The sequence below is a fragment of the Cnephaeus nilssonii genome (genome assembly GCF_951640355.1).
Source record: "Cnephaeus nilssonii genome assembly, chromosome: 2".
Taxonomy (NCBI): domain Eukaryota; kingdom Metazoa; phylum Chordata; class Mammalia; order Chiroptera; family Vespertilionidae; genus Cnephaeus; species Cnephaeus nilssonii.
In genome coordinates, this window is record NC_137073.1 from 44985031 (window position 1) to 45011683 (window position 26653).

The window sequence follows — 26653 nt, forward strand, 5'->3', positions numbered from 1 at the left end:
GTCTTTTTTTTTTTTTTTTTTTTTTTAAAGATAGAGCTTTTATCTCTTGAATCCTTTACCTGCCTATGGTCATCTTCTCATTTGTATTAGTGGCATCTCACTTTTCAGTCAGAAAGGCAAATATGTCAAAGGGGAGGGGTTGGGGAGTGCTTTAGACCTCTGGAGCACAGGTCTCTGAAATCTCATTTAAAGATATTTATTCTCTTTATAGAGTTGCTTCCTTTCCTATAACATGATTTTATTTTTTAAGCTTATCCTTCCTCTACTCCTGAAGGCAGTTATAAAATAATAGTATAGTGATAAAAACAACTTTTGGGAGTATGAGAATATTATTATTTATATTTGAAGCAATCCGACATACAAGTTATTTTTTTTCTCTTTATGAGGTAAAAGTTTACTATAATATTAATAAAGAAGAGCTGTTTCTTTTTTTATTATTTAGAATGGCTTATTTTTTCTTTTTTTGTTTTGTTAAATCCTCACCTGAGGATATTTTTCCCATTGATTTTTAGAGAGAGTGAAAAGGAGGGAGGAGTGAGGGAGGGAGAGGAGGGGAGGGGAGAGAGAGAGAGAGAGAGAGAGAGAGAGAGAGAGGAAGAAAGAAACATCTACATGAAAGAGACACATTAATTGATTGTGTCCCAAATGTGCCCCAGACTGGGGCTGGGACCAGGGATAGATCCTGTAACCGAGGTAGGCGTCCTTGACTGGCCAGGGCAGAGCTGTTTCTTTTTTAATTGGTTTTACAAATTTAAAAACTAGTTTATTATACAGATTATATTCCTTTAAAATGACAGTAGAGGGCACTGTGGTATTTAGTTTTTCAAAGCTTGTTTTAAAATTACCAAGTTGTTGGCAATTTTATGTGTAATAGTGTCTATTCAAGTAGTCTATTGAAGGCTATGAAACTCTTTGTTCTTTGCTTTTTCACTCTGTTGGGACTATAAAAATCTTGTTGAGTATTGGGAAATCTGAGGTGCACTATTTTTCTGTGTTCTGCATTTGCTTTTTTTAAAAAAAAATGGGTAAAAGAAATCCTTTTAAAATATTAATTCTTGTAAATCTATTCACTAATCTTTACATGTTTTCCTCTGTGAGATTTTCTTGTTTAAAATTATGAGAAAAGTAGTTTTGTTAGATATTATCTAAGGCATTTAATTAAATTTTTGAAAAATGTTTTTTATAGGTTCTAGCATCTCTGGTCATATGCCAGCTACAATTTCATTTGCCTACAGGCTGGCAGAGATAGCATGCCCAGAGTGAAGATTACCCTTGTATTATAGCATTCACTTCAGAAGCCAGTCAATCTTAGTCTGACAGGAGTCCTGCATATTTATTCCTATAATCCTTAATGAGAAAAGAAAAAACCCCCACAGATTTTATAAAGTTTCCTCAGGGAAATTATTCAAAAATTTTACTTATATTTTAAGAATATAATTAACATTAAGTGGGTTGTATATATTTTAAAGAAGATAAACCACAATGATGGAAAACAGTATTTATAGTACATTGGCAATGCATTAATACATGTGGAAGAGGGAAAAACCTCAGCTCTTTGGTCATTCTGTTATACATTAGCTGAAAATTAATATTTGTAAATGATTACAATTTTATAACATTTGCTTATGATTCATTCAGTAGTTATTCCCCAGAACTTTTCTGGTACTTTATTACCAGCTTTATGAAGGAGGAAATTGGAAAACCTGTGACATGCTCGAGCTCACATAGCAAGACAATGACATTGTCAGGGACATACCTTAATAAGTTATTCCCCAAACCTATACCCAATTGACTAGTTGATATTTCCTCACATATTAATTTTTCTTTCTTATATCTGTACAGATTCTAGAAGTAGTTTGATTTTTATTTTAAAATGAATGTTCATTATGTGTAAATAATGTTTTGATGTGTAGTTTTCTGGTATTTTTTTTTCCTGTCAACCACAATAGTTCAAAGGAAGGAAGGAATTTTCTGGCATATCGAAAACAAAACAGCTCCATGAGAGCAGGAATCTTTGTTTTGTTGCCCCAAGTACCTAATATCTGGCCCATAAGTGTACAGTAAATATTTGAATAAAAATTTTTTGGAATTTATAATTTTTTAATCTAGTATCAATTTGAAATATTTAAATCTTTAAGAGTTAAGTTTGGATTATAGGAAGAATTCTTGTTCTTTGGGAAAAGATTTTAGAATGAGGAGAGCAATTACTATATACTTATCCACTAGTTTGGTAAGAGATGGTTTAACATTCGGACAGCTAATCACCAGCACAGTGTATGCAGACTATTGTGGAGGAGAAAAGTATGAGGAAAATTGCTGTTAAAGTATAAACAAATAAGCACAAATTCATATTGTAAAGTAACTTGCTAAGATATAAAGTTGATCAATTATAATGCAAAATGTTCAAAAGAGCTATAGTTTTTTTAAATTTGAGGTAAAGGTAACAAGACTTAGGTTAACAAAGGAGACATGCTTTAAAATAAATAAGTGATGATATTTTATGAGCATGTCATAGCATAAGCCAAAAACAAGTAGTTTTAACCTAAATCACAGTTACAGTGTCTACACATAAAGTGTTTAGCTGTTTGTTTATTAGTAAACTAGAGGCCTGGTGCATGAAATCCGTGCACTCAGGGGAGATGGGGGGGGTCCCCTCAGTCTGGCCTGAACCCTCTCACAGTCCAGGATCCCTCACTCCTTACCGCCCACCTGCTCACTGCTCCTTACTGCTCAGTTCACTGTGTCTGCCCCCTGATGGGGAGGGACCACGGGAGGGCTCCAGGGCGTGTCTGGCCCGTCTTGCTCAGTTCTGATCGGCCGGACCCCAGCAGCAAGCTAACCTGGTCAGAGCGTCTGCCCCCTGTTGGTCAGTGCACGTCATAGCGAGTGGTCGACCAGTTGACTGTCTGCCCCCTGGTGGTCAATGCACATCATAACGAGCGGTTGAGTGGCCTTAGCACATCATTAGCATATTACGCTTTGATTAGTGAACGGCTGACCAGACAACCGGACACTTAGCATATTAGGCTTTTATTATATAGGCTATTTTGTTCAGTAAATATTTTTTCCTCTTATGCTCTCACTTACTAGAATGATCACAAATTATAACAAAGGAAGATCTGAGTCTCTGAATTTCATTTATAATAGAAACTAATTGTGTAAGTACTAGAGAAGAAGTGAAGGAGAGATCAATATTTGATAGATAAGAAAATGAAGGGGTAGGAGAAGAAATTATGTAGGAGGAGAAAGGCATCCGGGTATTCTTTCATGCATTCAGCATGTATTTAATGATAGCTTACTGTGCTAGAGGCTGGGATATAAAAGTGAAAAAAATAGACCAAGTTCTTGCTCTCATGTAGCTTACAATGTAGGGAGGAAACCCATCTTGAGATAACATAATGCCAAATTGTGATAAAAATGCCTCTTTCTTACTAAGTACATTTAACACATTAAGTGCCCAGCCTGTTTTGTCTTCCGGACAGAAAGAATAATGTCAGTCACCGGTGACTGACTGGGTGCTTAATGTGTTAATATTCTTTTTCCATTGCATTTTTTGTTTTTTAAAATAACAGCTTTATTAAGATATCAGAGGCCCAGTGCACAAATTCGTGCATGGGTGGGGTCCTACTGGCCCGCCCCCAATGGGGGCCCATTGGGGCCGGGCTGGTGGGGGGGAGGGGACATGGGAGGTTGGCCAGCCCTGCCCCAGATCAGGATGAGGGGGCTGATTGAGGGTGAAGCCAGCCTGGGAGGGGTGCAGGAGATTGGCCGCTCAGCCCCGCCCCTGATTGTGGTGTGGGGGGCTGGCTGGGGGAAGGGGCCGGGCCAGCTGGGTGGAGGGGCCACAGGAGGTTGGCTGGCTGGCCATCCCCCAAGTCGGAGTGGGGAGCCTGATCGGGGACCAGGCCAACAAGGGGGAGGGTCTGCAGGAGGTTGGGGGGGTGCTATCGGGGCCCTGATTGTGCCGGTTTGCTGCCGCAGTGCACGTCATAGTGATCAGTCATTCTAGTCATTCCATTGTTTCAGTTGCTTGGCTTTTATATATATAGACTAAAGGCCCGGTGCACGAAATTCATGCACGGGGGTGGAGGGTCCGTCTACCTGGCCTGCACCCTCTCGCAATCTGGGAGATCCCTCTCGCAGTCTGGGACCGCTGGCTCCTAACCACTCACCTGCCTGCCTGATCGCCCCTAAAACTCAAGCTTCTTCTTTTTTTATTTTTAATATTTATATTTCTTCTTTATTTTTTATTTTAAAAGTCAAGCTTCTTGAGAACATGAGGCATTTAACATTATTCCATATTCCTTACAGAGAGCTAAGCATGGTAAACACAGCAAATATTTAATACTTATGGGCTTCTGTACAAACACTTTCCAACCAGGAATGTTTTAATAGGCAGTCTCCAAAAACTTGAATTGGAAAACCTAAAAGTAGAATGCTCAGATTTCAGGCATCAGGCGCTATCAGCAGGATTTCTATCCTAATTAAACTCTAATTCTTAGCTCTCAATAGTCTGGACAAACTGCCCTTCACTGTCCCCAAAGTTTCTTATTCATCACTATCCCATTTTCCTTTCTTACTTTCTTTTTTTTTTTTTTTTGAGTTCAATATTTTACATCCACATCAGTATCAACATACCATACAAAACCCACCTGCCAACCTAGCTGGGCTGGCAGGAGGGGGGTCCATGGCAGCACAGAAAACCGGGGTTGCCCTAACCGGTTTGGCTCAGTGGCTTAGAGCGTCAGCCTGTGGACTGAAAGGTCCCAGGTTCAATTCCGGTCAAGGGCATGTACCTTGGTTGCGGGCACATCCCCAGCAGAAGGTGTGCAGGAGGCAACTGATCAATGTTTCTCTCTCATCAATGTTTCTAACTCTCTATCCCTCTCCCTTCTTCTCTGTAAAAAATCAATAAAATATATTAGAAAACCAGGGTTCTTGTCCCAAAAGAGGAGAAAATGAGTTTACAGTCAAGGAAACAAAATCAGAACCCAACATGATCATGGAGAAGCCTTGAAACTGCATCGAGTGGAGGTGCTGTGGGCAGCAGTGCATCTCGGCTGGCCCAGCAGGACCTGCAGCAGCCTCGGTTCCTGGGAAGCCTGGGGTCAGATAGGGCTCAGCTCTTGAGGTTATTTTTAATAATTTTGCTTTTGGGGGAGGAGGGCTTTTGGGCAGCAGCTCCATGTGGGGGTAACCGGTGCGGGTTTCACTTCAGGGTTTGGAGGGGAAGTTGGGTCTGTGGGGCGGGACCGCCCGGCCCCAGATGTCACAGCTGAGGTTCTTGGAAGTGGCCCAGCGAAGTTCCTTCCTGCTTTCTTCCTGCCCTGACCTTAGGTCTGTGGCTTAAAAATCAGGGCACCAGGCTGGGGCTGAGCACCCCAGGGGCCTTTGTAAACATGGCGGATACAGGGGCCGGGGGAGTTTGGGAGAACTGTAGGAACTGGTGGGGGCAGCCAAAGCCAGGGGAGGGCAGTACCCATGGGCAAAGGGGGCATGGGGTGGAGGAGGTATGTTCCTCTAACAGAGACTTAGCGGTACAGAGACTAAGAGAGACAGAGAGGACAGAGATGGGGATAGAAAGAGTGACAGGAAGAGAGAGACTCAGAGAAAGCAAGAGAGATTGAGACAGAGAAAGATTCACAAAGAGAGACAGACAGACAGAGTCCTGCTCTGTATGAGTCAGCTGGCTGTGGGGGGCGGGGAGGAAGGGGGGCCCGGCTTGCCGGGATGTGCCAGTGTGATGGTAAGTGCATTGTTGTGTTGCATGAGGGAGGTGTGCTGGTAATGCAGCACCAGCTCCTTCAGAGACCCGTACAGGTTGTAGGGAACCCAAGCCAGTAGCTGTGCGGTAGATGACACAGTGCTTGGTATCGCAGTCCACCACCACAGAGCAGCCGTAGCAGCCCCGCTGGTTGCTCTCACAGATGAGGAAGAGCCATCCCGCTTGCCGTTCAGCATTTCCTCAGCCTGTGTGTGGTTGATCTTGCCCACATACCAGGTTTATTCCTCATGGTGGGGGAGGTCATCTTCATCCTCCATCAGTGCATACTGATCTTCAGGCTCATTTTTGATTCCCAAACAATCGATTTTCTTCTGCCGGGCGCCTTTCTGGGTGAGCCATACCAGGTACTGGTCTCGGATCTTGCGCAGCTGCATGAGGTCTGGCTTCAGGCTATTCATGTGCTTATCTCGGTTGTCCAAGGCCTGTGTCTGCAGCTCCTGTTCCAGCTTCATGCGGCTCTCATGGATCTCAGCCATGCGAGACTTGAGCCATTCTGAGTTCAGCAGGATCCTCTGCATCTCTTTTTCATTGCCCTCACACCAGAAGCGCTCCAGGTACTCCTTGCTGCACTTCTCTTGAGTCTGGCCCTGCTCTTCAAAGATCTTGCTGGTTTCATTGAAGGCTTCGATTGTGGTGCGCTTCATCTGCAGTTCTTGGGAGGAGGTGCGTGTGTACTCCTCGTAGAGCTGGCCGTACTCGTGGCTCTTGTCCGCCACTTCAAACCAAGGTAACAAACAAATAATTTCCCGCCAGAAGTCACGTCCAAATACTGCAAGACTGAGGACTATAGCGCTGAATATGTACATGTGCAGTAACAGGCTCACGTTCTAGTCGTAGGCGCCCAGGCATCCTCCACAATCCCACAATCCTTGGTCCCGTACTTCCAGTTTTTCTAACTCCTCAAGTGGTGTTTCCTTCAGTCGCATTGCAACGTCCAGGGCCTCTAGTTGGAGAGGATTTTTCTGTTCTTTGACATTGGAATCATTGAAGTTTTGGGAGTACTGCTGCTGCCATGAACACGTCAGTCCCAAGCGCACTCATGAAACAACCGCCCATTCAGTCCCCTGCTGGCCCCGTCCTGGTTCGCAATGAGAAAGGTACTGTGCTGAGCCGTTTTCCAATCGGATCTTCCTCTTCCTTCCCCAGCACACTCCAAACCTACCTCGGGCAGACCACCCCAACACGCAGACCCTTAAGACCTTCCCCCCTGTTTGACTTTCCCCCATCAAACTCGCAACCTATCACGTTGCCTAGGGGCACCCCTAACCGCTCCCTGGGGGGTGGGGGCAGCATGGGCGAGGGGCCATGGTGTTCTGGTCTCTGGACACTGGCTTTTTATATATATAGATGATTCACATGCCATGATATTTATCCATTTAAAATGTACAATTTGGAGGTTTTTGTTTTATTAGCTGAATTGTGCGAATCACTATTCCAGGGTTCTCTTTCAGTGTCTCTTTTCCAGATCTTTCTCTGGGAAAGCTGCCTTCTTTTGCTATTAATCCTGCCCATTAGACTTCACTAATTACCAGCTGACTGTTCTGCATTTTGATGTAGTCCGGGCAGTGGTCGGCAAACTCATTGGTCAACAGAGCCAAATATCAACAGTACAATGATTGAAATTTCTTTTGAGAGCCAAATTTTTTAAACTTAAACTTCTTCTAACACCACTTCTTCAAAATAGACTCGCCCAGACTGTGGTATTTTGTGGAAGAGCCACACTCAAGGGGCCAAAGAGCCGCATGTGGCTGGAGAGCCACAGTTTGCCGACCACTGCCCTAGGGCATAAATTGCTCAGCAGTCTGACATTAAATTCTGGTAGGGGGTAGTTTTTGTGCTTACTCTTTGAGGTTTGTTCTACTGCAGGTGTGCTCTTCTTAGCGATCTCTTTTCCTGTTGTTTCTTTTTTATTCCCCTGATGAGCTGGATGGCCTATGACTTAGCTTGTTGCTCTTAGTTTAGAGGAGTTAATGTTTTTAAGGTACCCTTAGGCTTGAATTTCCTCACACTGTTTCAAATAAAGTTAGTTACTCTTGGGAGAACTTCAGAGCTCTTATATTCTGCCTGTCCTCCAGGGCAAACTCTCTGAGCCACTGTTCTGGGCACAGGGCTGGGCAGTAGCCTCTGCTTGCTACTTGAGGTGTCAGATGAGCAAAGTGGGGAGTGGGGTGTGAGGGGAGTGGGGCCACAGCAATCTCAGCCTGCTGCACTGTGGTAAAGCTTCTGTTTCACAGCTGGAGACTGGGAGGAGAAAGGCAGCCTCTGTGCTCTTAGCCACCCTCCCCTGGAATTTAGCCTCTGTAACTTGGAGTCGATGACCTGCCTTTTTCTGTGACATACAGTAAACTTTGATTAAGAGCTGAGGGGGAGCTCTGTTCTCTTGGCCACACCTTCTTGGAATGGAGCTTCTGCCAACCTGAGCTGGGGCAAGGTAGGAAATGGGTTATGGCCCAGATGCTATAAACTGTCCCTGGGATAGGGGAGGGATATGAAATGGAAATAGAATCATAGTTGTTTAATAGCTACTCACTGTGAAGAGATTTTCTTACAGACCCTGGGAAACTGAGCACTTATTATAAGAAGAACAGACCCTGGGGATAAGACAGCCAGGAGCTCAGATCAAGGACAGAATCTATCTGAAGGGAGACAGCTTTCCAGGGGCTACTCTGCAAGGACAATGAAAGAAGGCAGACCCTAGGGTAGGAACTCACTAACTTTAGATTTTTTCCCATCCACTAACCCTCTATGAGCTTGTTTGAAATGAAGGGTCAGAGCGGTCTCTTCAGAGTGTGATACCTGCTGCTCTCTCAGATTGCCAGCTATCTGATTAATAAACGCACCACAAAGATTCAACCTCATCTCTGGTAGTGGTGGGCAACTAGAACCCTTTTGAGTTTGGTTTCTCCTATACCAAATTTTAGTAGATATTCTTGAATAATATTTCTTTATTCCAATATGTCCTCAGGGCAATTTCTAGACTTTAAATGGTTGTTTTTAAAAATAGTTTTTGCTTGCTTTTTTGGCAAGTGGGTCTGTGAAGCAACTTTCCCTGTCATCCTGGAAGTGGAACTCTCCAAACTACTTAATTCCAAATATTCCTAAAGTTCAAAATGACTAATAGTAAGGAAATTACCATCTCAAGTAACTGAGTTGTTTTTTGTTTTTGTTTTTCTCTCTTCTGAACAGAGCTTTTGGTCAGACATGAAACCCAGAGCTACCAATATCAGGGCAGTCTTTGCACTATTCTGTCATATTAAGGACTTTTATAATCATTGTATATATCATGAGCTAAAGATGTTATTTTCAGGGTATGTTTACCTAGTTTTCTGCTTCTCACAGAAATCTGCAGCTTCCTCCCAGCGTGTTTACTTGATTGGAATTTGCACTTCTTTGGCTCTGTTGATATGTGGATGTTTCCTGCATAGGACAGTTGTGCTTTTTGTTTTTGTTTTTATTTTTTGGGGGGGAGGGGAGCATTCTTTTGTATTCTTAGATATTTAAATTGTTATTAAATTCTGAATTTTTAAAATGGCTTCATCTGATCTGAAATTACATTTTATAAAATTATTTTACTGACATCTGTGCATTTCAGTCATATACAGAGTTACATATAAAAGAGTTAGATACTTAGCCCTGGCAGGGTGGCTCAGTTGGTTGGAGCATTGTCCTGTTCACTGAATGATTGTGGGTTTGATTTCCCATCAGGTCATATTGCTAGGTTGTGGGTTCCATCCCTGGTTGGGTAGCATACTAATCGGTGTTTCTCTCTCACATTGGTGCTTCTCTCTCTCTCTTTCCTTCCTTCCCACCGTGCCCTCCCTACCTCCCTTCCTCTCCAAAATCAATAAGATTCTTGGGTGAGGATTACAGAAATAATAAATTAAGTCAGAAGCTTAAAGTTTTAGAAGTGAAATGTGCATAATTTTTTATTCTCCTGAATGGAGAATTCTTTCTAATTGTCGCCCTTGATATGTTTGTCACTATACCTAGTTTATTCAATCATTCTCTGTTCCTTTCTGTGTTTACTTTTGTTTACTCTTCTTGTGACCACAGAATGACTCCATTCCTAAAATCTCACATTCCTGGGAGAGAATCTAGTGTAGGGCAGAGTAATCATACCAAATCATTTTGTATGTCATTGGAAAGCAAGTATATTGGTTTTCCTTTGGTTAATAATCCATTTTAGTTTTGATGGTGGAGAGGGGAGTGGGGTCATAAATTGTAAAATATGTTTATACCTCTGCCTAAGATTATCATGTAGAGAATTTCTTCTGCAGGAGCATAGGTTTGACAGTTTCTTGTCGAAAGAGATGGAAGATATAATTGAACCAATTTACTCACACTCTATGTTTATTGGCATAAACATTTCTTACCTCAGGCTGTACCTCTGCATAAGCAAGATTACTGAAGGAGTTGATAGTGGTTAGTTTTGTAGTAGTGAGTATGCTGTTGGAATTCCCTTTAATATCACATTCACTTGTACACTATTATGTCATATAACACCTGCCTGTAATAGTGATCTGTTGTGAAAATTTACTTCCATGATACACTGATATACTGGTAAACACACATATCAAATGTAGGGTTTAATGGTAAAATATCCATGTATGTTCCTACAATTCCTTTGGAAGGACACACTAGTAACTGGTCATTGGTTACCCCTAGAGAAGAGAACGCTCTAAGTTAGAGGGCTCAGATTGGAAGTGTACCTTTTTATTCCTTATGCATTTTGTAATGAGTTTAAGTGTTACTGAGACAGTAGTAAAGACTAAAAAAACAAAAACAAAGTAAACAACAACAAAAGGGAAAATAGGCAGACGCTCTGCCTATGATATTTGGATATAATTCTAGCCAAATATAATTTGGTGGCTGCTGTTTGGGTTTCTCACATTTATTAAGCTCTCTATGTTGATTGATGTCTAAATTTGATTAGAACTCTCTTTTAGGTGGTAATTCTGTTCTAATACTTTATCATCACATTGTTCCCTCCAACTTCCAGGTGATATAGAAAAGTTGCCAAGTTTCTCTTTGATATGAGATCTGTTCTTGACTTGGAATGCAAGTTAGTAGAAGTGTTGCTTCATGAATAAAAAGACTATGCTGCTGATTTATGAGTATTGTTCAACTACAGATATCTAAGACAAGATTTTTTTGAGGAACTTTGATCTATATAGATGGTAAAGAATTTACTAGAATCTTTTTTTCAAATTCTCATATGTAAAGTCTGAGTGATTAAATTCATTCTTGGTGTTTCATTTTAAAAGAATGCAACTTTAGTCTTGGCCAGTGTTGCTCAGTGGTTGGAGCCTCATCCTGTGTACAGATATTTAAGTTGTTATGGGTTAGATTTCCAGTCAGGGCACATATCTAGGTTTTGGGTTTGATGCCTGGTTGGGTGTTTCTCTCTCACATTGATGTTTCTCTCTCTCTCTCTCACTTTCCCTCTTTCCTTCCCTCCCTCTCTCTAGAATCAATGAAAAAAAAATCCTCCAGTGAGGATTAAAAAATAAAATAGTTGGGTTATGTTCAAGTTTTAGGTTATTGTCATATTTTATTTTAAACATTTACAGGCTTTCTTTTTCTTTATGCCCTTTAGCCGGCCTCAGAAAGTGTGTTTATGTCCATTTCTACCAGTGCATCCTCTGCACATCTCTACCTACTTGTACATAATTCAGCATCCGGCAGAGGTGAGTAAGACTTCATAAAATGCACAATTTCAAATAGAATATTAATATACAAGAGGAAACACACAGATGAACATATTCATTCTTCCCAGCTGCTTAGCATTTCTGGAAATAAATCGATGATAAATGCTTTCTCTTTGGGAAAAAATAGTTTCTTTTATATATTATATGGTAGTATGATGTTGTATGCTTTGGAGATGGAGAAAATAATGTTATTTCATAAAAACTGTGTCATTGAATAGTATAGAAATTTAGAACTTCAACAATATTGTGTGAAGGAAAAAATGAGATTTTTGTGAGTAAAGAGTTAGGAAAATCATTGCTATTTAAATTTTGATCATAGCTTATATTCATTGATGTCTTGTTAAAATAGAAGTACCTCTCAGCATATTATTTTATTTTTTGTTTTTATTTCTTAATTTTGATTTTTCAGTTAAAGTCGACATACAATTTTATATTAGTTTCATTTATACAATATAGTGACATTTATTTAACTTATGAAGTAATCACCCCAATAAACCTAGTAAACATCTGACACCATACATAGTTATTACAATATTATTGGCCATAATCCCTATGCTATGCTTTACATCCCCATGACTATTTTGTAACTACCAATTTGTACTTCTTAATCCCTTCCCCCTTTTCATCTATCTCCCTAACCCCCCTCCATCTGGCAGTCGTCAAAATGTTCTCTGTATCTATATTTGTTTTTGTTTTGTTTGTTCGTGTATTTTGTTTTTTAGATTCCACATATAAGTGAAATCATATGGCATTTTTTTTTCTCTGCCTGAAATTTCACTCATCACAATATCCTCTGGGTCAGGGGTGGGGAACCTTTTTCCTGCCAAGTTCCATTTGAATATTCATAATATCATTTGCGGGCCATACAAAATTATCAACTTAAAAATATTTGGTCAAACATTGAATTAGCTCACCCTTAATGCCTTGGCAGGGCCAGACCAAATGATTTTGCGGGCCTTATATAGCCTGCGGCTGGACTTCCCTACTCCTGCTCTAGGTTCGTCTGTGTTTTGCAGATGGCAAGATGTTCTTTTTTTTTTTAAACCCTCACACGAAGATATTTTTTCTGTTGATTTTTAGAGAGAGTGGAAGGGAGGAAGGAGCAAAAGAGAGGGAGAGAAAAAGGGAGAGAGAGAGAAACATCGAAGTGAGAGAGATATAATAATTGGTTGCCTCCCACATGCCTGGGGTATGATCAAACCTGCAACCAATATGCCCTTTACCGGGTATTGAGCCCCTGACCCTTTGGTCCATGGGCTGTTACTCTAACCACTGAGTAACCAGTCAGGGAAAGAAGTCCTTTTTTATGGCTGAGTCATATTCCATTCATTGTGTATATGAACCACATCTCCTTCTTCTATTCATCTATTGATGGACATTTAGGTTGCTTCCATATCTTGGCTGTTGTAAGTAATGCCACAATAAACATATAGATGTATATGTCTTTTCAATTTAGTGCTTTTTTTTTTTCAGATAAATACCTAGAAGTAGAATTTCTGGGTCCTTCTTTGTCTCTTATTATATAGCCTTTTAAAAAATTTATTTATCCTCACCTGGTTATATGTTTATTAATTTTTGAGAGAGGAGGGGGAAAGAGAAAGAGAGAGAAACATCAATGTTAGAGAGAAACATTGATCAGTTGCCTCTTGTATGTGCCCTGACTGGGGATCAAACCCTGCCGGGGGTCTTGTCCAGCATCTAGAAGGGTTCAGGAATCTGGAGAAGGGCTGCATGTAAATTATTAAAGAGTCTAGAGATGAAACATAAATTTGAAGGCATTTTGGGGGCCAGAGGAGACTTAGCTAAAGAAACCAAGTCCTCTTGTCTCTCTGGACCCCTTGCTTTTTATTAATACAAATAGTCCTAAAGCAAGGTAGATATACATATCAAAGGGTAAGGTTTGGTATACAGAATCCATTGTCAGATTGGGGGAATTGCCTACGGCTGTTCAGGTGTTTGGCCAGTAGGAGGCAATAACATGTAGATTAAAATGTCCTCAGCTGTCTGGCAGCAAGCAATCATTTATGCATCCTTTTCAGGTTTGGGGAAATGCCCTTAGCCATTTCCAACAGGCAATAATATGTATTTTCCAGCCCTTGCTGAAGGCTCAAGGTCCACCAACCTTTTGATGAACTTCTTGCATTTATGACCTGCTGGAATTAGCTTCTGGCAAAACCTACAACCCTTTTTGGTATATGGTACAACACTCCAACCAACTGAGCCACCTGATCAGGGCTAGTCTTTGTTTTAAAGTCTAATTTGTCTGGTATAAATATTGCTACCCAGCTTTTTTTATTTGTTTGTTTCCATTTTCATGAAATATCTTTTTCCATCCCTTTACTTTAAGTCTTTGTATGTCATTTGATCTGAAGTGAATCTCTTAGAGGCACCATATGGGGTTTTGTTTTCTTATCCATTCAGCTGCCCATTGCCTTTGATTAAAGAATTTAATCCATTTACATTTAAAGTAATTGTTGTGGTTATTGCCATTTTATTATCAACTAGAGGCCCGATGCATGAAATTCATACAAGAGTAGGCCTTCCTTCCCTCCGGCCACCGGCACCCAGGACCTGAGCTTTTCTCGCAGAGGGAGGCCCCACGATGGCCGGGCCCCCAACCAATCGCATCGTACCTGCCTTGGCTGGCCTGGCACCAGTGATGTCATAGTGTGGTCCCGGATGGTCATCCAGATAGTCGTCTGGATGGTCGTTCCGTTGTTCAGCGTTCGGTCAATTTGCATATTACACTTTTATTATATAGGATATTTTAAGTATATTTTTACTTCTTAAAGAAGACCGTTTAACACAGTGGTCGGCAAACTCATTAATCAACAGAGCCAAATATCAGCAGTACGATTGAAATTTCTTTTGAGAGCCAAATATTTTAAACTTAACCCTTTGCACTCGCTTGCTTTTTTTTCAATTCCTTTATTCTACTCGGGATTTAATTTTTTAAATACCCCAGATTTTACAAAGCGTGGCAGTAGAATAAAAAACTGGAGTTTCTTTTCATACAAACTTATTTATTTGGATTTTTTTATATTTCAAATTATTGATACATTCAGAGTAATTTTAATCTCGACATCCAAGTGCAAAAGGTTAAACTTCTTCTAACGCCACTTCTTCAAAATAGACTCGCCCAGGCCGTGGTATTTTGTGGAAGAGCCACACTCAAGGGGCCAAAGAGCTGCATGTGGCTCGCGAGCCGCAGTTTGCCGACCACTGGTTTAACATTTCATGTAATATTGGTTTGGTGGTGATGAATTCCTTTAGCTTTTTCTTGTCTGGGAAGCTCTTTAACTGTTCTTGGATTCTAAATGGTAGCTTTGCTGGGTAGAGTAATCTTGGGTGTAGGTTCTTGCTTTTTATCACTTTTATTTTTCTTGCCAATCCCTTCTGGCCTGCAAAGTTTCTGTTGAGAAATCAGCTGATAGTCTTATGGGAAATCTCTTGTAGGTAACTAACTGCTTTTGTTTTGCTGCTTTTAAGAGCCTCTTTTTGTCTTTTACCTTTGGCATTTTAATTAGAATGTGTCTTGATGTGGACCTCTTTGGGTTCATGTTGTTTGATAATCTCTGCACTTCCTGGGCTTGTCTGTCTGTTTTCTTTGCCAGGTTAGGGAAGATTTTCGTCATTAACTCTTCCAATAGGTTTTCAATTTCTTGCTCTCACTCTTCTCCTTCTGGTACCCCTATGATGCTAATGTTGGTATGCTTGATGTTGTCCCAGAGACCCCTTAAACTATCCTTATTTTTTTGGATTATTGGTTTGTTTGTTTGTTTGTTTGCTCTTCTGATTGGGTGTTTTCTGCTTATCTTCCAAATTGCTGATTTGATCCTTTGCTTCATTTATTCTATTTTTGATTCCCAATAATTTATTCTTCATTTCAGTTACTCTTCATTTATGATTGGTTCTTTTTTATGTTTTCTTTATCCATTTTTTTTGTTCTTGTGTCTTTGTTGAATTCTCACTGAGATTATTGAGCATCTTTATAACCAGTTTTGTAAACTCTGCTTTGGTAGATTGTTTGTCTTCATTTTGTTTAGTTTTTTTTTTCTTTTCTGGAGTTTTGTTCTGTTCTTTCACTTGGAACATGTTTCTTTGTCTCCTCTTTTTGGCAGCCTCCCTGTGTTTGTTTCTAGGTTTTAGCTACAGCTGCTATGTCTTCCAGTCTTGGTAGAGTGGCTTTATGTAGTAGATGTCCCATGGAGCCCAGTGGCACAGTCTCCCTGGTTACCTGAGCCAGGCGCTCTAGGTTTGTCCCTTGTGTGGGTTGTGTGTACCCTTCTGTTGTATTGAGCCTTTATGGCTGTTGGCACGTCAATGGTAGTGATTGATCCTCAGATTGATTGACTGTGAGGATTGGCTGTAACTATAGTGGAGGAGCTGTTCTTTAGGGTCTGACCCTACAGAGCAGGATTCACTTTACCCAGGCTCTGGTGCCTGCTGAGTCTGCCACTTGTGTGTGTCATTTGTGATGGTGCTCTGGTGTAGTCTGAAACTGGCCACTGAGTGTGTTGGTTCTGGGCTTTCTTGGGACATGTGGTCCAAGGTTAGCTACTGCCTGTGCCCTGCCTAGGGCCACCTGGTATGAAATACAAAATGATATGCAGATGGTTACCACTTGTGTTGGGTTTGGAGGTGCCTGGGAGAGGCTAAGCTGTGAACTGAGGCTGGGTGGCCACATGCTGCTTGTTTTGGGTTTGTGAACCTTTGAAATATTTTAGGAAAGTCTACAGCATGAGCCAGGAGAGGCTGTCTGTATGGAAAAACCACTGGAAGAGGTTTGGTTGGGCCCACAGGTTGGATGAGATGGGGTGAACTATGTTAGGAGATTCAGATATGGTGCCCACCTGCATCTGCAGGCTGAGTGGGTGTAGGGCTCAACAAAGGAACAATGGCTTCTGGCAGCATTTCTGTCTGTGAGAAAGCTGCCCCTCCAGCCCTCACCCTGAATTCAGACAATTCATTTCCTTTTCCTATGTCCCTGGTACCTTTCAAGATGCTGCCCCAGCACTGGAGCTCAGGGTGAATCTGTTAGCCAGTAAGTTCCCATGAGGGTGCTTTAAGAGGAACATCTGAGACTTCTGTAGCTCCCCATCTCACTCAGCTACAATCTCTGCTTTTTTTCACAGACAGAAGTTATAGGGACTTCTCTTCCTGGCAATGGCACCCTGGGCTGGGGCTGATATGGGGCTGGGACCCCTCACTCCTCAAGGGGACCTCTGCAGCTGAGATATGCCTCTTGATATTTAACCACTACACATGGTTGCGTCTGCCCCTCCTACTAGTCTCAATGTGGATTCTTCTGTGTATCCTTAGTAATTGAACTTCTGTTCAGCTAGATTTCAGGTGGTTCTTGTCAGTTGTTTTGTAGTGTAGTTGTAAGTTTGATGTGGTTGTGAAAGGAGGTGAGTACTGCCTTTACCTACTCTGTCATCCTGACTGGAGACCACTTTCTGCATTTTAGTGTCACAAAATGAATGTATAAAATAATTTTTTTGTTTTTCAATGAATAGAACAAATATGTATATTTTATGTAACAAAAAGAGTTTCAGAGGTAATTCCATTAGGTAATACATATATTCTGCAATGTTTCAAAACAAAAGAGTTTCTAATTAATACTCTCCTATATTAGGAAGTGTACGCATGTTTATGTGTTTGTAACTTTTTTTTTTGTAACTCTTGATTAACTGTAGTAACAAAGAGGGAAGGGAAGGCGGTACTAGACAACCAAAAATTATATTAAAACAAAACTAGTCATTGTAAGTTAACGAATGGGTTCAGTGTAAACTGTTACAGCATTTAGGAACTCAGGACAACATAGATTGAACCAGGCTTTTGAAGGACTAATTTTTTAAAAAATTTCCTAAGCCTATACCAATTGAAGACTTTAACAACGATATAAAAGATATTAATCTGTCTTTTTTCTTTTCCAAATGATGAAACATTTATTCTTTAATTACAAATTGTTAAATATTCCATTTATTGGGCAACCTTTTTTTTCAGTGTTAGCAATAGCATATTTTGCTCAGGACTGTGACAGTTTGGTCACTAGCATTATTTTGTTACATTTAAACTTACAACAGTGTGCAGCTCAAATTTACATAAAATGATAGCTCACTGGCCATAACATTTTTGACTAAAGCTTAACTTTAGATGGTGAATGCTATTATCATTTTACAGTATACACAGTATGGTATCTTTTTATCATTATGTGCTTCCAGACATAGATGGCTTTTAAAATGTAGGTGTTTTCATTGATTTGTGGCAACTTTAATGTTTTCAAATCCTCCCTCCTTTCCTCCCTTCTTCCTACCTTCCTTTCTTCTTTTCACTGTTAATTCACAATTTAGGTAATCAGTCCATAATTGTGTGCTCCAGATGTATTTTATGTGTATATAAGTACATCCATATTGTTTTCCTTATTGCCCGAGGTATTTTCCAATCTTAATTTATCTCAATAACACTAAGCTGCTTGTGCTCAATCTCAGTACACTATTTTCAATAAAAGAATATACCAATTTGATGACTCCCTCTAAAAAGTGATTGAAAACCATTTGGATACGTGCTAGGAGGTGGCTTTGGGAAAAGGAGACTTAGTGGCATGGATGATATGGAGGAGATATGATGGAGCATTTCAAAGAGTAGGTATATATATTGTAGAAAATTACTTAAGAATGAAAACAAGACAGTCTCTCAAAAAAGCTTTACAAGAAAGAAATGTTAAACTGCTTGGCCATTTGTGAACAATGGATATGTAGCCATAATGATATAAACACTGTTTATTGACTTAACTAAAAATATTAGAAACTCTGGAAAGTGTGGCTCAGTTGGTTGAAGTGTCATCCTTACACCGAAAGGTGGCAGGCTCGATTATTGGTCAGGGCACATACTCAGGTTGCAGGTTCAATCCCCTGTCGGGGCACATATGGGAGGGCACATATGGGAAGTAGCCGATGGATGTTTCTCTCTTGCATCAATGTTTCTCTCTTTCTCTTTCCCTTCCTTTTCCTAAAATCAATTAAGAGCACAAGACAAAACAAAACATGTCCTCGGGTGAAGATTAAAAAAAAAATTAGACGTGAGGGTAAGGGGTGATGTCAGAAAGCTGAATCCTCATTTGTTATGAGATGCTGTAGTTATAAAGGGCAAGTAGTTAAGAGTAAGGGCTCAGAAGCCAGATTGTTTGAGTTTAAATCCATAACTATAAACTCTGTAACCCTGGGCAAGTTAATTAACCTCCCTGTTTTCACATTTGTCATTAGTAAAATGGTCTTTTGTTAAAAGATATACTTCTTTACTGGTTTATTGTGAATAGTAATATATTTATAAAATGCATTTTGAATTATGTACATTAAAGTTAGCTACTATGATGATAATGGTAGTTTGTAGATAATTGATAAATTATTAATATGACAAAGCAAAACATAGCAAAACACGCATTATTTAGAAATATGGAGATCAATACTAAAAGATATAACTAAAACAAAGTGATTACCTCTGGAAGTGGTATAGGGAAGTAATTGGAGAACATTATAAATTTTTGGCACTTTTTAATTTGACATATATGTCAAAAGTTTGAAAAGTGATTTTAGTGTGTGTCAGAGTCTCCTAGTGATGGTCTAGACTAGAGGTAAGAAAACAGTATGAAACACTGTAAAATGTCCTAAAATGCCCTCTCTCACCTGTCTCCTCTTAGTTGCATTTATATTATTAACTGCTCCAAATTGCTGTTTTCATGTTTCCTTAGAACTCCAGCTTGCTACATGCTCTTGAAAAAATCCCAGAAAATACTTAATCTCCTATTTTCTTTTCCTACCTTTTATTAGGTAGATGAATTTAGCTACTCTCAGCATCTCTAAATTTATTTTTCAATAATAATTCATTATTATTTTAATAATTCTGGAACCCAGGAGAGAAAGTACACATAAAAATGTCCCTAACGGGTATATGTGTGTGTGTGTGTGTGTGTGTGTGTGTGTGTGTGTGTGTGTGTGGTGGTGAAGAATGGTGAATACTGTTACGACAGTACTTTTGTTTTGCTGTTTAATCAATAAGTATATTATTGTCTGTATCTGAAAAATCTTTATAGAAAATTATGACTTGGTTTATTAGCTCTCAGCAACCCGTTCCTGAGCTCTGAGGAAGCTTGCCTTCTTCTGAGCTACCTGATCTTTCTTCTGGGCAAGAGACATTTTGAGACGGTTCCACCCCTTATTTTTAACTTCTTTCTTAGGCTTCTTCTCATAGACTGGTTTCTCTCGTATAGCAGCATGAACTTTCTGATATTTCTCCTCCATCATGTCTGGAGTTATGTTGTTTTTTTATGTACTGAGAGAATTGTTTCTTGTAAGCATCTTCATCTTCTTCCATTAGGTAATGCATATATTCTGCAATGTTCTGACCCATGATGTGCTCCTGATGTATTTCTGCATTGAATTCCGTGCTTTCTGAATCATAACCAGGGAATCATTTGGAACTGTGAGGGCTAGACCAGTCTCCTTCCACAGCTCCCTTTAGGGACCCAAAAACTTCATTTCTAGTAGTAGTTCTGGCAAGCCCTGCACTCAAATAGCAGGAGAAGGCACCAGGTTTACCATCAGTGCTTTCCACATTGTATTCGTCTCTGACACCTGCATTTAGCCCTCACAGATCCTGTCCAGGCAAAACCTCTGGGAAGCCTGCGGGCCAGCAGCAGGCCTGTACAATGTGCTGCAGCATAATTTGTCAGGCCATCCTGCACCCCATACTTTGGGAGTTTATGAGCATAAGCTACACAACTATCATATCTTCTTACAGATGGGCATAAGCAGTCTGACAAATGATGTCTGTTCGTTACCCGAACTGTCATCCTGTATTTGGGTGTGTTGTATTTATTTTTATCCTAGAGTATTTCCAGGAATCAGTTTTACTCTCTCATCATCTTCTAAATATTACTTGGTATCTCTTGAAGTAGGCCTTATTTTTGACAACTTTAACAAACCCCATCCTGCGGAAGAGAGGCTTGTGTCTGCAGCTCTGGTCCAGCATAGCTCTAGTGGGGGTGAGGGGAAATACAATACTTTTTATTTGTGTTAACAAATAATTATAAATTTATTTATTTTTAATTATTTTAGTAAATTCATATGTAACATTACTGTTTTGTGTATTAATTTGCTAGGTAAATGATATCCCCAAAGTAAAATAAATAATATTTCATTATTTCACATACACAAAAATAATCAAATTATTCACTGCAAGAATTTATATAAGCAGGATTATGTAAATTGATAAAGATAATATTGGGTTGTATGTAGGTACACTGATTAGAGAGGGGCTCTGTTATATATTCGATCAAACATGACAGTCCCAGTTGGACCCGAGGAGCCAGAGAATGACTGAGCACTATAGATCAAAATCACCAAGATAAATGCAGGCTAATGCAGAACAGCTAATCACCTGGCTCTACTGGGATTAAGGATAGAATTCCTGTGACAACAAGAATGGTTTTTTAGTGTGAGATGCTAGAACATTAAAAAAACCACTTGTGATAGTTAATGGGATTTACAAATATGGTCACCAGATTTTTCCACTTTAAAAGATATTTTTCTTCCATTTCTATACTCATTATTCTTCGGAAATAAGGCCATAAATTCAGCCCATACTCAAGTGGGAGGGAGAGATTAAGGTCCACCTCCTGCAGTGACAAGTATTTACATTATTAGTTGGAATTCTCCTGTTTCTTTTCTCCCATTTATTTACTTATATAAATCTCGACTCTTATTTTATACTTTGGGTTATAATGAAAATACTATGTTAACTTATTTTGCTCATACTGTTTCATTTTGACCATTGGGAGCTCTTAAGATTGGCTTCTATGTGTCATTGATATCCTCCATGGTTTTGTTTTTTGAAATCTTCCTTGCTTTCTGAGCATAGGCAGTTATCTTTAGGTAATTACTAATGGAATAAAAAGTTTGTCAGAATAAATTATTCAATTTAGTTAAACACAAATTTATATTTTTCATAATTTTAACTATGATTTAATATTATCTTGTTTTGATCAATAAACCTTTAAATATACCCAAGTAGAATAAAAATGTATACTTGTAGTAGATTTTCTACTGATAAAACAGAAAAATGGTAGTTCTTTTTATTAAACTGTGGTCTGCAGTAAAAGACTTGTGAAAATTCTGTATAATGTTATGAATCAAATGTTCATTATAAAGTTTTAAAAGTGTGTTTGTCTAAGTAAAAATCTACAGTTTAATTAATTTTTTAATTAAAGGAAAGCAAAGTGTTGCGGACAGTTCCTCTACTAGCAGCATGCCTCCCCCAGGACAAGTGTAAAGTCAAGATTGGTCGTCGTTTTAGTGAAGAAAGGTAAATTAACTTTTAGGGCAACTTAAAATGATTTTTCTCCATAGATCTTTAAGAATGATTTCTTTAAACTTACCCTTTAGACCCAGAATGTGGTACATTGGAAGTGGTAAAAAAATTTAAATTCTGCCTTTTCTCTCAAAATAATACAAGATAAAGCAAAACATAAACAAAAACACTTCCCTAAAACAGACCAAAGTGGAATAAACAAAGGAATGATAGCATTATCCAAATTGCATACTAATATATATTGAGCCAAAAGACATATATTTACTGTTTATTTCATTTTTGTTTAGATGGTAAGGTAGTTGTATTTAGTTCCATATTTTTATTTTTTTACATTATATATGAGATACATTTATATAAGTAAACACATATTTATCCATTTCTAGCTCATTAAGGCTTTTCTAACATACAGTGACTAGAACTATATTTAGTATCCTAGTTATAGGCACATCATCTATTTTTTTTAAGTATAAAACACAATCTCCTGTCATATTTAAACTGTTATTTTTTGCCTGGCAGATATTGCTCAGTGATTGAGCATCGACCTATGAACCAGGGTATCATGGTTCAATTCCTGGTCAGGGCACATGCTTGGGTTGAGGGCTCAGTCCCCAGTAGAGGGTGTGCAGGAGATAGCTGATCGATGATGTTTCTCTCTCATTGATGTTTTCTATCTCTTTATCCCTCTCCCTTCCTCTCTGAAATTAAAAAAAAATTTTTTAAAAAATGTTCTTTTTGATGGGCCCAATATTTTTATGTGCAGCTACCATTAGTTGATATCTTATTAACAGATCTATAATGTTCTTGGATCTTATTTTACTTTGTATTACATAAACCATTATAAATATATGTTACTAGCGTTCCCGTTGCAGGAAAAATCCTGCAATAGGGTTTCCTGCTGCACTCTACCCCACCCTGCCTGCTCTCCTCCCTTGTCCTCCGGCCCGCCTTCTCCGCCAGCCCGCCTCCTTTTCCCTTCTCCCCCGGACCCGCCTCCGCTCCTTCCTTCTCCTCCCCCCCCCCCCCCCGGCTTGCTTGCTTCTCCGCAGCTTTGCTCCCTTCTGCAGCTCTTGGCTTCTTTCTACGCTGTGTTGATATGCAAATTAGCCACCATCTTTGTTGGGTTAATTTGCATACTCGTCCTGATTGGTTGGTGGGCATGGCTTGGCTGGTGGGCGTGGCTTGGGCATAGCAAAGGTGCGGTCAATTTGCATATTTGTCTATTATTAGGTAGGATATGCTATATACAGTATATTTAAATTTTCTACAAGTCTTTTTATACCTTTGAATCATCTGTGTTGCTTTTCTGCCCATTCACAAAGCCTTCAAATTACTTTGATCCTGTCTACACAATTAAATATATCTTTTGGTGGAAAATTTAATTTCTCATGAAAATATGGAGATTTCATTTTCAGGTCACTTAGAAAAATGCTAAGTAAGACTTGTGCTAGCATGAAGCCCAGGGAATTGGCCAAGCTTTTTCCTTTATTATTTTAGCTTCCTTTATAATTTAGCTTCATTTAATGAAAATAACATCATAATAGAACTTTATATAATAATATTTTTCTTTTCTCTGAAACTGTTGGTTAGGCACACTTTTCTCATATAGAAGTTATTGTATTTTTTGCATAGCCTTGCACACAGAAGAGAAATTTGCTCTGTGCGTGGTGCTGCTATTGGGAATTTTGCCGTTTTGCTGGGAAGGGAAGCAAGATCCAGAGCTTATCACATGGGGAGCAGCAACATCATTTACACTGTGACACTTCTTTCACACAGTGGTTCTTTATGATAGTTCCTCTATAATTCTTGGGTGGATATATAGGTGGAATAGGGTCCTACATAATCTCTCAGCTTGGATCTAGGTTATTTTATTGCAAAAGTGATGAGCACCTATGGTGGTAGAAATAGAAACTACTTGGGCCATCTTTGACATTTTGGCTATATAACCCCCTCTATGAATGTGCTGGGGATGAGAATCTTGACACTTTCACAAATAGCTTATCCCATTTTGAGCCCATTATATTAAGTAGTTCAGTTTTTTCCATGGTGCCTAATATAGTGCTTACTCAGTAAATTATTATTCACTGATGGATTTTAAAGCTCATTAAGATTATTGATTTAATATTACTCTGGTAATATTAATTTAAACTTTTCCTAGAGTATGTGATATAAGCATAGGGGAATGATTATGAGGCATTAATTTGGTATCCTTTATAAATGGAAGTTAAAAATACGTATTTTTAACTTTTTGCCTCTATTATATAAGAAAACTTTTGGGGTTTCTTTTGTGTGTTTTTTTTAAACAATTGGGTTTTGCGTATCAACCCTATATCCAGTGACTTTGTAAGTTCATTTGTTAGTTGTAGAAATTGTTTTGTAGATTCTCTAGGACTTTCTGTGTAAGTTGCATTAGCATATGCAAATAAGGTTGTTTATACCCCTTTCAAATTTTTTATGCCTTTTTTTTTCTTTCCTTATTGCAATAATTGGGACCTTCAATACAACATTATTAGGAGTGGTGAAAGCCAACATCTTTACCTTGATCCCAATCTCAAAGAATATTGTCAAATATGAAATTGGCCATACATTTTTGTAGATGCCTTTTACTGGCTTGAAGAAGATGCCATTTATTGTCTTTAATTGACTCTTTAATTTGTCTCCTTTCCCCTCAAGCTTGTTTTGTTTCCTGTAGAGTAGATGGAGGCTATCTTATTATACATCTTCAGTCCCAAAATGCTTTGATATATATTTTGGAATTAAGTTTAATAAGAATAATAAAACTTTTTGTTACCCCACAAGGTAATAAAGATTAAAAAACATTTTTTTTAGAGATCCTGAACTTTCAACTGTTTGTCGGAAGTCTGGTACATTAATATTATATCCAGGTGCTGAAGCTGCTAATTTGGAAGAGTTTATATTAGATTCTCCTACTTATCCTTCCACAATCATCATCATCGATGGTACATGGAGCCAGGCTAAGGACATTTTCTATAAGAATTCCTTGTTCCGACTGCCCAAACAGGTAAACATAAAATAAGGACAAATGTTTTATTATGTATGTTATATATGTTATTTGTAAGGGGATACATATAATTTTATGGTTTTTGTATAGGTGAATGTATACATAAATATGTGCATGCTTCTATGTGTGTGTGTGTGTGTGTGTTGTGTGTGTGGAGGGGCATAGGTTTGAGATATATGTGTAGAAAATTTCAAATTTGTCCTTCTTTCTCAATTCTCACTGCCTAACTATCATAGTTTAGGCATTTTGCTATATTAAGCGTTTCTCAGACATTTAATTAGAGAAGTCTAAGGATTATTTCTGTATGTATTAATGTTTTTATTAAGAATTATTATGTTTAAATACTTTCATTTGGTACCTAAGTTACTGTGTTCTTATTAGGAATGACTGAATTTTTATGAAAGACTTTTTTGTATTTATTATAAGCATATGATTTTTCCTTCAATTTGTTGATGTAATTAATGATGATGATACATATCCTACTATTGAACCATTGTCGTGTTTCAGGAATGAACTCTACTTGGTCATATTATGTAATCTTTTTTACATATTGCTGAAGCTTATGTTTTATTTTATGACATTGAATTATTATTTATATGTTTTTTGTACTTTTATTGTCAGTACTAGAGGCCCAGCGCACGATTCAATCGTGCGGGTAGGGTCCCTAGGCCTAGCCTCCTGCGATCAGGGCCATCTTCTGCCTGTTCGCCAGTCCCCAGGCCCAATGCTGCCTCCGCCGCCGCCACTGAGCTGCCAGGCTGTTGGGATCCCCAGCTCATCCCCAGCCGCTGCCGCTGCTGCTGGGGCTTGAGGCGCTGACAAAGGGGAGCACGGCAGGGGATCCGGGTGCGGACAACCGGCTCCCCGCCTCCGATGGCAGCGGAGCTGGGTGTCCAGGGTGTCCGAGGCAGCCCCCCTCAGCGGCCGCCAATCCAGCCGTTGAGAGGCGGGGGGGAGGGAGGGGCGGGAGTCCCGCGCCTCTCAATGGCCGGATATGCCACCCCGAGTCCCGCCCCCCAGCCTCCCACCGCCCAATCGTGGGCGTAGCAGAGTGATGGTTATTTGCATATTGCCTTTTTATTATGAAGGATACTAAGATGATGTTAACGTCACCAAATAAATAGGAGAGATTTTAGTATTTTTCTGTGGTCTGGGATAGTTTAAATAATATTAGAATTCCTTGCTCTATAAAAATTAGATAGAACTCATTGACAAAACTTTGTCCTGTTTTAAATTCTTTCAAACTCTTTTATAGGTATTATTCAAGCTTTATAATTCTATTTGGTTAGTTTTTAATCACTTTTATCTTTTCTAGGGAATTATTTTTTCCCCTTGAGTTAAATTGGTTGCCATATGCCTTTATGTAGTCTTTATTTTATTTTTTTATGTTGATAATTGCTTATCATGACTTTTTAAAAAAAAATCCTTACCCAAGGATATTTTTCCATTGATTTTAGGGAGAGTGGAAGAGAGAAGGAAGGACAGAGAGAAATATCGATGTGAGAGAAACACATCGATTGGTTGCCTCTCACACAAGCGCTGACCAGGGCCTGAGCTGGGGAGGAGCCTGCAAGAGAGGTATATGCCCTTGGCCAGAATCAAATCCAGGACCCATCGTTCCACAGGCCGATGCTCTATCCATTGGAGCCAAACTGGCTAGGGCTTTTTATATATTCTTTATTACTTATATTAACTTAAAATATTCCTTTCTTCCTTCTAATCATATGTAAACCAACATACACATATTTTTTTCCATGATCAGACTCAAAA

The 26653-nt window shown here is 39.2% G+C and overlaps 1 protein-coding gene and 1 pseudogene across 4 annotated transcripts in view; one reads left to right on the forward strand and one right to left on the reverse strand.

The window, feature by feature from the left end:
* DTWD2 (DTW domain containing 2) overlaps positions 1-26653 on the forward strand; it is a 93033-nt gene that overhangs the window by 21310 nt on the left and 45070 nt on the right. For all 3 annotated transcript variants that reach the window (XM_079760084.1, XM_079760082.1, XM_079760083.1), the window contains exons 2-4: positions 11382-11472; positions 21764-21858; positions 24691-24883. In XM_079760084.1, the coding sequence (XP_079616210.1) occupies positions 11382-11472; positions 21764-21858; positions 24691-24883 (379 nt within the window). The remainder of the gene's footprint in view (positions 1-11381; positions 11473-21763; positions 21859-24690; positions 24884-26653) is intronic.
* Positions 19608-20484, reverse strand: LOC307092722 (large ribosomal subunit protein uL18-like; annotated as a pseudogene). The gene has a single exon. The product of its transcript is annotated as a large ribosomal subunit protein uL18-like (transcript).